The sequence below is a fragment of the Capricornis sumatraensis genome, chromosome 11 (assembly GCF_032405125.1).
Source record: "Capricornis sumatraensis isolate serow.1 chromosome 11, serow.2, whole genome shotgun sequence".
Classification (NCBI taxonomy): Eukaryota; Metazoa; Chordata; class Mammalia; order Artiodactyla; family Bovidae; genus Capricornis; species Capricornis sumatraensis.
Genome location: NC_091079.1, coordinates 7440692 through 7456859, shown reverse-complemented (window position 1 = coordinate 7456859; position 16168 = coordinate 7440692). Strand labels below are relative to the sequence as shown.

Genomic DNA, 16168 nt, shown 5'->3' with positions numbered 1-16168 from the left:
TCCCGTCGCATGCGCTCCGGTCCTTGTGACTCACTGTGCACCGTGAGGTCTTTCCTCAGATACACACTCTAATAAAGCACTACTGAGAAATTCATGAGAAGTCAGAGGCAGGGTTGAAGTTCCTTCAGAAGTTTCTTCTAAAGAACTGTTTTCTTTGAAAACTTCCTATCTACTTCCTGTTGTCATTCTTTATTTTAATTCCACAATTCGAGTTCCTTTCAGACATTTGTGATCACCCTACCCCAGAACTTTCCTAAATAGTTGACTCACATGGATAGTTACGCGTGGAAAGCATATCGTCCCCCAAAATCCTTGCCAAGAGCACCTTCTAGGTAGGAGTGTGCGGTTGCTGCACCACAGAAGCCTGTGCTCTAAGTCTGCCTGCTGACTGAGCTCAGCCGCCTCAGAGCATGCTGTCTCCCTCAGACCCTCTTCTCCTTCTCCACCATGTCATTCACCGCGGCTCCTGCGGGGCTGAGGTGTGTGTTTGTGTGAATGATGCTGGGTAACTTGTGTTATTTTCCCATCACTTTGAGTTCAGTTCAGTTCAGTTCAGTTGCTCAGTCATGTCCGACTCTTTGCGACCCCATGAATCGCAGCACGCCAGGCCTCCCTGTCCATCACCAACTCCCGGAGTTCACTCAGACTCACGTCCATCGAGTCAGTGATGCCATCCAGCCATCTCATCCTCTGTCGTCCCCTTCTTCTCCTGCCCCCAATCCCTCCCAGCATCAGAGTCTTTTCCAGTGAGTCAACTCTTCACATGAGGTGGACAAAGTACTGGAGTTTCAGCTTTAGCATCATTCCTTCCAAAGAAATCCCAGGGCTGATCTTCAGAATGGACTGTTTGGATCTCCTGGCAGTCCAAGGGACTCTCAAGAGTCTTCTCCAACACCACAGTTCAAAAGCATCAATTCTTCGACACTCAGCCTTCTTCACAGTCCAACTCTCACATCCATACATGACCACAGGAAAAACCATAGCCTTGACTAGACAGACCTTAGTCAGCAAAGTAATGTCTCTGCTTTTGAATATGCTATCTAGGTTGCTCATAACTTTCCTTCCAAGGAGTAAGCGTCTTTTAATTTCATGGCTGCAGTCACCATCTGCAGTGATTTTGGAGCCCCCAAAAATAAAGTCTGACACTGTTTCCACCGTTTCCCCATCTATTTCCCATGAAGTGATGGGACTGGATGCCATGATCTTTGTTTTCTGAATGTTGAGCTTTAAGCCAACTTTTTCACTCTCCTCTTTCACTTTCATCAAGAGGCTTCTTAGTTCCTCTTCACTTTCTGCCATAAGGGTGTTGTCATCTGCATATCTTAGGTGATTAATATTTCTCCCGGCAATCTTGATTCCAGCTTGTGCTTCTTCCAGCCCAGCATTTCTCATGATGTACTCTGCATATAAGTTAAATAAGCAGGGTGACAATATACAGCCTTGACGCACTCCTTTTCCTATTTGGAACCAGTCTGTTGTTCCATGTCCAGTTCTAACTGTTGCTTCCTGACCTGCATACAGATTTCTCCCATCACTTTAATTCTTCCCAAATGAACCCCTGCTCAAAGCATAAACTGGCTTCCCAAGTCACAGACATCATCTATTGCACAAACACCCACATTATTTCCAAGTAGACCCTTCTCCCAAAGTAAGAGGAGCCTGGTGGGTTATAGTCACAGGATGGTGAAGAGTCAGACATGACTTAAAGGACTGAGCATGCACACACCAAAGTCAATCTGACAAACTGGGCTAATTAAAGCCCACAAAAGCTGATGGTAGTTTTCTGGGATAAACATAGAGGTCTTTGAGCTGACAATATTTTGTATCATAAATACCCTTCTTTCCCTCTTATAATAATCTCTGCGTTCTAAAGGACAGAAAGTCCACATCAAAGTGAATTTCCTCAGAAACAAGATATAGATGGTTGCTTCAGGCAAAGTAAAAGCCAATAGTTGTTACAGAATGATTTTCTAGGAATACAGATGTTATGATATTACACAATTAATTATAAGAGAAAGAATATTCATATTTTTAAAAAATTATTTTAAAATCTACCTGTAGGGGGAAAATGAACAATTAGGACTAAATACATGAAAATAAATATCTAAAATGCTCTAGGATTAAAAAAAAGAAACATTACCTGAGTAAGTTGGTGACCCATGCCTAACAGGTCATTTTCCACTCCCCAGCCCGTGATTCATCTCCTACCACAGGCTTCTAATTTTTGTGTGCCATGAACCTTCAGCAGTCTGGTAAAGCCTGTGAGCTTTTCCTCAGAAAAATGTTTTAAATGCATAAAATGCAGATGATTACCAAAGAAAAAAATTAAACTTGAAATGCTATTATTAAAAGATTAAAGTGTCTGATAGAATTATACATATGCTTCTTTATTGATGAGGTAAAAAAGAAAAAAACAATTCCCATCAGTGGGTCTAATAACTACCATAATCTTGAAATAGTGATGAGGCAAAATCAACATTTAAGATGAAACACAAATGGTTCATCTACAACTGTAGAATGGGGTCTGAAAATATATGTGGTTTCTATGAGTGACAGATTCATGAGTCCTGCTGATATGATCGTGGTGTTTTAGTCCTGATGATACCATCATGGTTTTTTTTTCCATGATTTGTGACAAAGATATAATTTTTCCCATCCACATTCACCCCTCCCTGAAATTCTACCTACAGACCCCTTGGGGACTTGTATATGCTAGATAAAGACACCCCGTGTCCAGTGACTCTTGCCTCTGCTCCCACTTCTATCCAGCCTGCAGAGAGGTGGAGTAGGGTCGTTGTCAGACTGCACACGGGTGTGTGGGACCTTCAGGAACAGTGAGGTCAACGGAGCCACACTCAGACCCAGCAGTGCAGGCAGTCCCCTCGGGGGTGATGCTGATCAGCCCAGTGCTTCTCCAGCCAAGGGCTCTGTCTCTGGCAGGGCCACCCAGAGCTACTTCACAGCAGCGTGTGTCTGTTGCTCCCATGATGCCACTCCCCAAGATCAGGAAGTGTCCCCAACTAGCCTGGATGCCATTTAAACCTTCTGTGCTCATTCTGCACTCTCTGTTCATTCGCTTCCTCCCAGAGGAGGGCACTCCTGTATCTCAGCCAGACCTTGTGCCCAAGATTCAGACCCACAGTTCCATGTGGGTGTCCAAGATTGGGGTTGTCTTCTCAGAATCTCGTTTTCCTCCTCACTTCCTGACTTTTCCCCTCCTGACTTGTTAAGAATGTCACCAGTAAGTGCGGATGGAGACCTCGGATTTCTCAGCCCCCACCCTCTTCCCAAACTCTACCTGCAAGGCCAAGAGCTACCAAGTGAGAGCTACTGCTTTCATAACATCCCTCCAGGCTGCCTCATTTCTGCCAGCAAGCTCTCAAACTAACCCAAGTCGCCATTACTCCTGACCCTATTTCTCAGCTACTCAGAGACGTCCTAACGCACGTAGCTGCTGACTTGATCTTCCCAGAGGGCACCTCTGATGAGATGAGCTTCCTGTTCAGAAACAAAGGCTACTTCCTGTTCAGTGGCCTCCACTGTCTGCTGAACTAAAGAGAGACCCTGAAGCATTATCCACATGGCCACAGACTCCCAGTTCAAGCCACCTGTCCCATCCATGCTACAGTTAAACTCAGTAACTTCTTGTTCCATGAAACAGGGAGCAGATACTTTATCTCATCCATTTTCTGGCTTGTTGCCTCTCTTCTACTGTACTCTCCTTCTGGAATGTGTTTCTCCAGAAATTTCTCTTGTCAAAGTCCAACCTTTCCTTCAAAGACCAGCTCCAGCAACACCCACTTTTGGAGACTTTCTTGACATGCTTCCACATCTCCCAACTGAACAGAACACCCCCACCCCCACCCCAGCACTTCCTTTCAGGCTCTGTGGTATTTCTCCTAGCATGTATCTGTCTCTGCCTTCATGATGACTGTCTTGTGTGTTCCCCTTACTCACTACACTGTTCATTAAGGATAGGGTCTACTTTGGTTTATTCTCATCTCTCAGTTATGCTTGGCATGGCGTCTTTCATGGAGGGTACTCAGTACATGCTTTCAATGGAGCCAAGATGATTCCTATGTTAAAAAAAAATGAAGTTGCAGGAATGACTTGCTTTACACTTTTCATGAACCACCAAAGAATAAGCTAGCTAGAAGGAGTTCACTAACTCTACCCTGTTGATTAATTAGTGAGTTTTGGTGATGCTTGCACCTGGCCTTGGAGAAGGCAATGGCACCCCACTCCAGTACTCTTGCCTGGAAAATCCCATGAATGGAGGAGCCTGGTAGGCTGCAGTCCATGGGATCGCGAAGAGTCGGACACGACTGAATGACTTTACTTTCACTTTTCACTTTCATGCATTGGAGAAGGAAATGGCAACCCACTCCAGTGTTCTTGCCTGGAGAATCCCAGGGATGGGGGGGCCTGTTGGGCTGCCATCTGTGGGGTCGCACAGAGTTCGACATGACTGAAGCGATTTAGCAGCAGCAGCAGCAGCAGCACCTGGCCTTCACCCACGCAGTTGAATGGCCTAGAGCATCCCTTTCCCCAGCCATACAACCATAATGCAGACCAACCCTCCTGGGCCTTCAGGGCTTGTTTCAGTCCTTGCCTGCTCCAAGAAGTCTTCCCAAACCCCAGGTCTGACTTTGTAGGTGTGCCGCCTGTGCAGTCTCATGGAGCCCAGAACCTAGAAGGGTGCCACATTTGGTGTCATGCTCCACTGTCATTGCCTTGAAATTCTGCATAACCTTTAACAAAGGGTCCCTACATGTTCACTGTGCACCAACTCCACAAACCAAGTAACCAGTGCCGTGCGATTCCTCCTCTCCCATATGCTCCTGTCATCCCCTGCATCTTCCTATCTTTGCAGTCATCACTCAGAATTTTCATTTACTTTTTACATCTGTTTGCTACCCTGTATACCTCAACAGATCATAAACTCTGCAGAGGCAGAAAAAGAAACCCTTGTTTATTGTTATATCCCTGTGACTCAGCCTAGTATCATATGCTTAATCAGTATTTGCTGATTGGACAAGTGGATGAATGGTTGAAGGAAGGAAGGAATTTGGGAATTAATAAATGTAGTTGCTCATCCATATCCTCTTGGGCAGCCAGAGCAGTGGAGGTCTTTGGTTTTCTGTCTTCAGCTGGGCTCCCATAGAAATAACAGATTTCTAGTACAGAAACTACTCGTGTTAAAAAGGAGGGTAAGATCAGCTCAAGAGAGAGAATGGGCAAAGTAGTGGCATGAAGGAAAAAGATTAAGCAACACCCAGCTGTTAATGAAGAAGGCACTAGCAAAAGGGCTAGTGATGTAGGTCTGTTTTGAAAATACACATGGGGGTCATGAAGCCACTATTGAGATGCTGTTGGAGGAGACGGTGTCTTAGTGACTGAGCCATCCCCTGCTTGCTTCTCTGCATGTTTTTGGCTCACCCTGGACTCGGGAGGCATCTATAGATAGCAGTCACTCACCAGGGAAACATCTGTCACTGTCTGTATTTGATGCCATATCATCCTCCAAGCTACTTTAGTGATCCCTGGGTTTCACTTTCATTCATGAAGGATGAGTACTTCAAGGTGTAGGTGTGCTGGAATTTGATTTCTAGTTTACAATTCCCAGTCTGTTAGGGCCAATTGAAAGTAGAATTGAAAGAATCCTGAATCACGAAGTACATGAGTCAAAAGTATGATGAGTGGTTATTAACTCAGACACCAAGTTTTCTCCCTAGTAGCGTCCTTCCCTGAAGTCCTTCTTGAAGGCTTCTGCTATTCAGAGTGGTAACTACTTCCCTCTCAGCGGGAAGAGAGAGACAAGTACCCCCCGCCAACCTCCAACTCCAAGAGTCTTGCCAGACCATCACTGCTATCCTCCCTGCTCCTCAGCAACACTGCTTGGTGACTCCAGGACAGACAGTGCTCGAAACCTCTTCTGGTCAGTTTTCATGTTTACGAAACAGGAGCAATGAGATTTCTGCTCCATAAATTTGAGAGGATAATATGGAAAATGCATGTGAAAGGGACTTGGCACAGTGTCTTGCTTATAGGAAACCTCTGAATGTGAGTAATTAGCAGCAGACCCACTTCACTTCTGGACCGAAATGGATGTATAGAAATAAGGATTCTGATTGCTAGAATTTTGTTGAGGATTTTTGCATCTATGTTCATCAGTGATATTGGCCTGTAGTTTCCTTTTTTGTAGCATCTTTGTAAGGTTTTGGTATTAGGGTGATGGTGGCCTCATAGAATGAGTTTGGAAGTTTACCTTCCTCTGCAATTTTCTGAAAGAGTTTGAGTAGGAGAAGTGTTAGCTCTTCTCGAAATTTTTGGTAGAATTCAGCTGTGAAGCCATCTGGACCTGGGCTTTTGTTTGCTGGAAGATTTCTGATTACAGTTTCAATTTCGGTGCTTGTGATGGGTCTGTTAAGATTTTCTATTTCTTCCTGGTTCAGTTTTGGAAAGTTGTACTTTTCTAAGAATTTGTCCATTTCTTCCACGTTGTCCATTTTATTGGCATATAATTGCTGATAGTAGTCTCTTATGATATGGGGATGATCCAGAGAGATGATATGGGGTGGGAGGTGGGAGGGGGGTTCATGTTTGGGAACTCATGTACACTCATGGCGGATTCATGTCAATGTATGGCAAAACCAATACAGTATTGTAAAGTAAAATAAAGTAAAAATTAAAATTAAAAAAAAAAAAGAAGAAGGAATGCTTGGTATCAATCAGGAGTCAGCAAATTTTCCTCTAAAGGCTACAGAGTAAACATTCCAGCCTCATGCTTAGGACACACATCTCAGTTCTGCAGTTTTTCATGAATGCAGCCATAGGCAATACACAAGTGAATGAGTGTGGCTGTGTGCCAATAAAACTTTATGTATAAAAACAGATATTAGGGCCAGATTTGTCCCCTGTCCATAAGTCACCAATCCCTGGCTTTGAACTCTTGGGAGCCCCAGTTCAGTGTAATAGAAAGACATGCAGACTTGTCAGGGGAAGACAAGAGGGGGCAAAGGCTAGATCCACACGATGCTAAAGAACACAGAGCTGATGTTTTAAAGGAGATTGTTGAGTAAGAGATGAAATTATGTGTCAGTCCTCTAAAATGCAAAGAAACACTCCAGATTGCTATTATGTAGCAGTATTTTATGTTATCATTGCCTCATAAGTAGAAGGCAATCCTTGGAAGCAGTTTTAATTTTGTTTCTCCACCACCATAAATTACAAGGAGAATCAGCATTCTAGCAGTCTCTTATAATATTGTTAAAAGTTAAAGGTCAGACAGTGTTTTCTGAAAACCACAATTTGGCAATATAGCTATGTATAATCAAATTATTTTCAAAGTGAAAAAATATGACTTAGAGCAAGTAGCTCAGCTATTGGGATTTTTTTTTTTTTTCAAATTTCAGGAAAAGTAAATTTTCAACGTTAAAACCAAGCCTGCCCGTTTTATTAGACGTTTACTTTGAGAGCTTGGTTTCCCACCCTGGGGCCCCAGAGGTTCAGTATTTCTAGGAATCAAAATGCCTGCAAACTGACTGGTGGACATGCTCCCTGTCACTACAGCGCAAATGAAGCTGGGCAGGGGGGCATTTCTGTAAGGGTTTGACCGGAAAGGAATGGAAAGCATGTGGGTAGAAGAAGTCACTTTCTGTTCTTATTATTAAAATAAAGAAATGACAAATGAGAATCCGGGAGCAATGTTGGACTCCAAAAAGGAGCCCGTGGCTTAGTAACCACTCAGAACGCTTGACGATTCACCAAAGCTGCCAAACAGGAGGGTGAATCTGCTCCTTTGACAGCAGAGTGGCTACAGTTTGTGCTCCAAACAGGAAAGCAAAACACACTCCTGAGCCTTTCAGGATGCCTGCTCAGGAAAGCTCTTGGTTGGAAATTTACAGATTCCTAGCCAAGGGAGGACATTCAAGCATAGCACACAACACACACACACACACACACACACACACACCTCTCGTCAATAAAGTTACAAAGGAGCCCCACGTGCATTGGACATCACATTGTCCTTTGATATTTAAAATGGCTAGCTGCTTTTAGAGCTTTTACAATTTAATCAGTGTCAGTTCAAATGGATCTTGTACTTTATCCATTGGAAATAAATTAAGTCTGTCATCCTAAGGCCAGGTTCTCATCAGGTTTCTCTTATTTTGTTGTTTTACAGTTTTCTCCTCGTCTTTGGTTGCTTGATTTTGTCAGTGTTTTCCACCATCCCTGAGCACACCAAATTGGCTTCAAGTTGCCTCTTGATTCTGGTAAGTGAAACATAAAAACAAATGTGTACATAAAGTTTACATGATATGTGGACTGTCTATAATATTTATGCAATGCATTTTGTCCCACAAAAAGATATCTCTAGAAAATACAAGAGTTTCTGTGCAGTATAAAAGTCTCAAATGTCACTGAAACATTTGCCCGCTCTTTTAATTTTTAGTCAGTCCTCTAGAATACATGGAAATATTCCAGATTGCTGTTATGTAGCAGTATCTTATGTGATTGTTGCCTCCTAAGTAGAAGGCAATATTTGGAAGCAGTTTTAATTATGTTTCTCCACCACAATTAATTACAAGGAGAATCAGCATCCATGCAGTCTCTCATAATATTGTTAAAAGTTACAGGTTAGACAGTGTTTTCCGATAACCACAATTTGGCAATATAGCTACTATAATTGGCCAAGAACTGTGAGAATATAGCACCTCATAAGAAAACAGAAGACTTCATGCTCTTTTTCAACCAAAAGACTATTATGAATTTTGCTGCTGATGCAGTTACCTGGTGAGAAATTCTGCAGTTTGCTCTGTTTCCATTATGCTGTCAATCCTCAACCAAAGAGAATTGCTCAATTCATTTTAAAATGGAAAAATACCACAAGATATTTTAGTCTGAATTATTCTGGGCCTTTTCAGCTCTTATCCATTCTATTACAACTGAACTATAGTACTGTATACTTAAATCACAGCTGATTGAAAGTTTGGTTCATTTAATCACAGCTGATTGAAAGTTTGGTTCATTTACATCCATTTTGACCTACTCACCATGTCCCAGAGTATCAGACTTGACAGTCTCAAAACTGTGTGAATGAGCTATAAATTGGAACAACTTACTTTTCCATAAAATTTGGTGGACTAGAGAGGGAAAGAGAGAAAGAAGGGGGTGGAGTAAGATGACTGTGTGCCCTAATAAACAGAAATTGGTTATCCACAGCAATGAACATTTTATAAAGGAGAGTACTCTTACCTTGAAGGCAGGAAGTGAAAAGCGTCAACTCATATAACCTGGAGAGCTGCTCTTTACCTTGCTCTGTCAGAGACTGGTTTGTGCGTGGAGTTACCAAGCCTTCATCCAGACTCCATCCTACATGAAGGAGAAATCACTTTCGAACCTGGAATGGATCTTTTCCAATTTGTTTCCATACAAATTGTACTCAGCAATATATTGCTAACATCAAAGTTACTATTTCAAATCCCAGGCAGACAACAAATAGGCTAAAGAGTCCACTGGGGATTTGTTCCATTTCCAGGGGTTCCACTGGGGTAAAAAGTGGGCTTTTAGCCTCATACACCGAGTGGTCTGAGCAATTCAGTCCTTGCTAAAGAGTTTCTAAATAGTTCAAAGAAACCTATGTATGCTATTAAAAAGGCAAAAGCTGGTTAATATCACGATTTTTAAAATTTCCTGAGCAGTAGACAACTAACCAGAGTTCAGTAACTAAAGTATATGTGAATATATAAAAATGTAGATGTTTTATACCTCTCATTGTTTTTTGCCAGTTTTATTGAGATATAGTGACATATATTGTGTAAGTTGATGTATAGAGTGTGATGATTTTATATACATATATATTGCAAAATGACTGCCACAGTAAACTTAGTTAACACTTCATCACTGCACATGGTTACCTTTGTGTGTGTGTGTGTGTGTGTGTGTGTGTCTGTGTGATGAAAATGCTTAAGATCTACTCCTTTATCAACATTCAGATATACAGTACAGGATATTACCTACAGTCACCACGCTGCATGTTAGGCCCTCAGAACTCATTTGTCTTATAATAGGGAGCCCATATCCTGTGAGCATCTTCACCCATCTCTCTCACCCCACCTGCACAGTCACGCTACTCTGTTTCTGTGAGTTCGGGAGTTTTGATTTTTAGATCCCACATGTGAGTGAGATCATGCCATATTCTCTGTCTCACTTATTTCACTTAGCATAAGAACTACCAATGCCGTCACAATGTTAAGATTTCTTTTTATGGCTGAATATTATTCCATTTTCATGTGTATGTACCATGGGTAGATAGTTTCCAGGTCTTGGCTGTTGTGACTAGTGCTGCGGTGAATATGGGGGTGCAGAGGTCTCTTTGAGATCTTAATTCCATTTCCTTCAGATAAATACTCAGGAGTAGGATTGCTGGATCACATGGTAATTCTGGTTTTGGTTTTATAAGGAAACGTCACACTGTTTTTCACAGTGGCTGCACCCATTTTACATTCCAACCAACCAACTGTGTAGGAGGGTTCCCTTTTCTCCATATTCTCCTCAACACTTATCCCTCGATTTTTAATTCAGCCATTCTCACAGGTGTGAGGTGAAATCTTATTGTGGTTTTGATTTGCATTTCCCTGACGATTAGTGATGTCGAGGGCTTTTTGTGTACCCATTGGCCATTGGTAAGTCTTCTTTTATCCCTCAGTCTTTTTTTTCTCCAATTCCCTTGTTTTTAATCAAGTCTACTAAGGTAGAATTTACACAAAATAATTAGCATGCATTTTAAGTGTCTACTTTCATGAGTTATGACAAACACCTATTGTTTGTCACGTGTATTAGTTTCTTAGGGCTGTATAACAAAGTACATCATATATAGGAAATTACATATATCATTGTGTTGAGCGAAAGAATGAGGTATTATACAGAGTCTTGTGTTTGACTTTTTATACTCAACATGACAGTTTTGATATTCATTTGTATATTTTTTAATTGAAGTATAGTTGATTTACAATGTTGTGTTAGTTCTGGTGTATAGCAAAATGATTCCAATATATATATTTTTTTCCTATATTCCCTTCTATTATGGTTTATTAGAGGGTGTTGAATATAGTTCCCTGTGCTATGCAACAAGTAGGGCCTTGTTGTTTATTTTGTATATGGCAGTTGGCATCTACTGATCCCAAACTCCTAATCTGTCCCGCTCCCCACTCCCCATCTCCTTTGATAACCATCAGTTTGTTTTCTATGTCTGTGAGTCTGTGTCTGTTTTGTAAATAAGTTCATTTATATCATATTTTAGATTACACATATAAGCACTATCATATGATATTTCTTTGACTTCCTTCACTTAGTATGATAATCTCTGAGTGCATCTATTTTGCTGCAAATGACATTACTTGGTTCTTTTTTATGGTTATACTATTTCACTGTATACACATCTTCTTTATCCATTCACGTGTTAATGGACACTTGGGTTGCTTCCATATCCTGGCTATTGTAAATAGAGCTGCCGTGAACATTAAGGTGCATGTGTCTTTTTGAATTGCGTTTTTCTCCAGATAGGAGTGAGATTGCTGAATCATATGGTACTTCTATTTTTAGTTTTTTAAGGAACCTCCATACTGTTTTCCATAATGGCTGCACCAATTTACATTCCCACCAACAGTGTAGGAGTATCCTTCAGTCTCAAATGCCTGTAGCTCTGACAAAGTTGAAACCAGTCCTTTTATGTACACGTGGCCTTTGTATTAAGCAGTGTAGATAGTCTCTGAAAGCTGTTGCTACTTGGCTTTCCGAAGGTCTCCTCTTTTTGTGCTCTAGTGATAAACTGTCAAGGTATACTTAAACAGAAGTATAATGTTAAAACCCACCTGAAAATAACTGGACTGTGTTGCAGGTCTAAGCTTTTACTGATGTTATTCTTTTCATCATTGTTTTCTCCAAAGACTGCTTTATTTGAACAAAAATACCACGTATGACCTTTACTTTTTTAATTTTTATTTAGTAATAATTGGAAAAGCATGCATATAAATAATTCTTTTCACAGTTAGTTAACATAGTATATTATAAAAGTTCAGTCAGTTGTAGAATACTGAAAAAAGGCAAGAGAAATCTTAATTACTTGGAGAATATTGTATTTATTCTTATTGCATGTATTTTAAAAACAATCTGATTTCAAAGTCTGTCGACCCTCTGAATATCTAATCAAACAGAATTCATAGAACACAATTCTGACTGGCAATGTTTTTAGTTCCCAAGATGATGCGTGTCTGAAGAATTTCCATCCAAAGTTAATTAGCAATGTGTTTAAATGTTTGCAAAAATTTATAATAAAGTCACTTTTTTATATTTTTGGTCACAAATACAACACCAAAGGAATAAATTTAGAAGACATATATAAACCACACGTCACAAGTGTATTTTTTCCATAACTCTGTCCCATTTTTTTAACATTTCAGTAGATATACCCACATTCTAAATAATTCTGTTTCTGGCAAGTAAAAGACATTCACACGTCTGATAGGGAGCACCTTTAGGCAAACTGGTCCCTAGACAAGCAACCCATGGCCCTTCTTGACCCTCACATTTTCCTTGAGAGCACCAGCAAGTTAGAGACAGGCCACAGCCTCCTCATCTCCTGGGGTCCCCTTGGAGTACTCCACTCTGTCCCCCACCCCAAGGGGAAAATCTGGCCATTGTCATCCAGAACTGCACTCGCCTGCTGTGTGTAAACCTGCAGCTTACTGGCCTTGGTTACAAGCCAAATGGGGACCACGGAGCCCAGAATGAAGACTGTGATGTAGACTCTAGAGTCAGAACTCCAAATTCCACTTCTAACACTTTTTAGCTGAGTAATTTTAGAGAACCACTTCTCTATGCCTTAGTTTCCTCGTCTGTTAAAAGTGGGTAATAACATCAACTGCTTCATAAAGCTGTTGTGAGGATTAAACCCCAGTGCTAAGCTCAGTGCAAAGAAGGCACCAAATATGATGGTCACTCCACTTCGACATGCAGTGGGGCCTGCTGGGGGCCAATGAACCAGGAATATTTGAAAAGGGATGCATTTGGGAACATATCATACTTTCCTAAGAGTAAAAAAAAAAAAAAAGTATCTTTGCAAGAGTTTTCTCACCACAAACACTGTACATTACAGCAGCTCTTTACATCGACTTATCCCTCCACCCAGAAGTGACTCTGATGCCCACTTAAGGCCTGGCTCATGTGCACAATAACCATTTGTGTTTGGTGATGAAGGAAACAGATTTTGACTGCTATAGTTCCCTGGTGAATGTTCCTGATGACCGTGCTCGTGGCTGTTAAAGCTCTCCCTTCATTGCCAATAGGCAAGTGGAGCAGTGGTGAGGGACAGCAAGGATCTGGGGGACAGGCTTACTTGGCCCACACCCAGGACAGAACCTATGAGCTCAAGAGGACAGAGCAAAGCACCAAGGACAACAAAAAGCTGGTCAGAACTGGAATGGAACTAGCAGTTAACTACCTTTCACATATCAGGCTCACTGATTTCTTATTAAAGCAAAAGACATTTTTGAAAACTTGCAATATGAGCATCATTCCTCCCATTTTACCACACTAAGTGTAAGGCAGAGCTCAGGCTGCACCCCAGACCCAGCTGCCACCTCGCCCTCTCTTCCCCCTCAGTTGAGACCAACACGTTAGCCCAGTGAGTCTGCCGTCGCTCAGGGAAGCTCTGCCATCCAAGTCTTCCCTGTGGTTCCACATATGCCAAGAGTGAGTCCTGAAATCCTTTTATTTAGGTTAAGTTCATTTCTTTTTTCTTAAAGAGTCTGTTTACAAAGTTGTTACAAACAGGAGTATCCCTTGACGCCACTAGCAGTGCTTTGTATCAAAAATTACAAATCCGATTTTGTGAACAATCAACAGCTTCCATCTGGTGTGCCAACAGTCCTGGCTCCTTTGTGCAGATGACCTGAGCACCTGCTGGTGAATGGAGCTCTCCTATTTTCAGTTAAACTAGTGTGGAAAGTTTTGTTCCAGTTTGTATGTTTCTGCATCTATATCTCACCTTCTTAATAGCAATGCTGCTTGGAGCCCAATTCCTCTCTATTGGATAACCTCTTGTCTTCCACATGAATTTTAAAGTATTCATTTTGGCCTTTAAACATAAATTCTTCAACGTGTTGATGATTTGTACATATTTCGTGCAACACCCTCCCCTGATGACCTCTCCTCTTAATGAAAATGATGTATATCATTTGCAAAATTTTCAATGAAGGTGGTCATTTCTAAGATTGCTGACCCATATGCAGTAAAAAGAACATCATTATTAGTTTCAGCAAGAAGAGAATGTCTCAGTGTATTTGCTCCTCTGCCCTCCTGCTGGAGAAGGAAATGGCACCCCACTCCAGTAGTCTTGCCTGGAAAATCCCGTGGACGGAGGAACCTGGTAGGCTACAGTCCATAGGGTTGCAAAGAGTCAGACACCACTGAGTGACTTCACTTTCACTTTCCTCCCCCTGTGTGGGAAAGACTCCCAACCACAATGGATTGTGCTGAGCATCTGGACAAAACTCAAACACACGGTCAGAGATCCAGGCTTTCCCAAACATCTGGCTGTTTGGCACCTTCTGGATAGAGCATATGCATATTTGCTGGTTGTGCTCCATGTCGCAAAGCAAACATGGGTCTGCTGTTTCTGTGCACAATGAATCAGTTCCTGAAATGTGTACAAATCCAATTTAGGCAGATCTAATTATATCTTCAATGCACTAGTGGAGCTTACTATTTAAAGAAAATCTGTAGTGAATCCTTTTGTAAAGTGTAGAGTCCCCTTGAAAAGCTAATAACTACATAATTAATCTGTGTTACATGTTTGTCTTCTTCCCCTAATGTGGGTACATGTGGTTTTTTTTTTTAATCACTTTAAACTACCCATTATATAACACTGTACTGAAGAATTAGATATGTTGCTACCATTTCCCATCTATCCTACTGGCAGAGGGAAAATTAACCCCAGAAACGTTTACCAGTCCTTCCAAAGTAGAAACACTTGCACATAAAATTACGTAGATTTGATGTACAAGACGACATTGCATCTTTACATCTAAAGGCTGGCATGGACACTGTAAAACAGGATAACAACGTCAGGACAGGGATCCATTCAAAGGTCTTCAGTCTTCTGTGGATAGAAGATGTGAAATGATCAAAAGTGAGGAATGAGCGATGCTCCTTTCTGTTTATCACATCCCTGTCATGTACCGCAGAAAGCAAGCAGAAGATCCCAAGGCACACTGAAAACTGCAATTATTTTCCTTTTGCTTGTCTTTCATCACGGCGAACGCAAATAAACTTTAAAATGATTCATGGAGACTAATGACCCTCATCAATCTGCTGATGACTGAAAAGAAAAAGCAGGAGCAGTTTACACCTACACTGAATCTTCGCTGAGGATAATAACAGAGTAGACGAGGCACTCTGTGAAACGTACTTGAGATTCAGAGGGAAGAGTTGTTCAAGTTGAATTATGCCCGATCAAGACCATGTCTCCACCCGCAATTAAGGCAGCCAAGACCTTCCACGCTCCCGAGATGTGAATGCCGGGGTCTTCACCAGGGTGTCCAGTGTGTGTCACAGACCTGCTCCATGCGGCTCCGTGTCTTGACATGATGAGCAGCCCTGAGCCAGGCCACTCTGATGCCAGCAGCTGTGTCCTCTAATCACAGAAGCTTATTCAGCAGGAGGCGCGGTGGAGAACATGGTGGTGTTGGAAGCACTAGAGGGGGCCAAGAAAATAGCAGAGTCCAGGAGGGGCAGCAACTTGTCTTACCATGGTCCCAGGCTTCAATAATTTCTATCATTTGAGACCTGCTCGGACACCTCCTCCTGTGGAGAATGAACGGGCTCTTCCCTCTGACTTCCTGCAGCACCCAAGTCTGAAGGTGTGTCTCCTCCCTTCTCCGTGGATGCCAGAGTGTTTCCACAGCTCCCAGCACGGATGAGGTTTTGAGAGGGACGATCAGTGTACACCAGTAAGCAAAACAGCAAAATCTCTGTCCTCATGGAAAACATAGAGTAGACAAGTTAGCAAAACAAGTGTTAAAAATAACGGTAGGAAAAAACGGGAATAGATAATTACGGAGTGTTTCAATTGTGTGTTCATACAGGTCTGCCAAGAAAGATAGAC

At 41.8% G+C, this 16168-nt stretch overlaps 1 protein-coding gene across 5 annotated transcripts in view; it reads left to right on the top strand.

Annotated features, from left to right (window-relative positions):
* KCNQ5 (potassium voltage-gated channel subfamily Q member 5) overlaps nucleotides 1-16168 on the top strand; it is a 630043-nt gene that overhangs the window by 404901 nt on the left and 208974 nt on the right. For all 5 annotated transcript variants that reach the window (XM_068983485.1, XM_068983484.1, XM_068983488.1 and 2 more), the window contains exon 2: nucleotides 8186-8276. In XM_068983485.1, the coding sequence (XP_068839586.1) occupies nucleotides 8186-8276 (91 nt within the window). The remainder of the gene's footprint in view (nucleotides 1-8185; nucleotides 8277-16168) is intronic.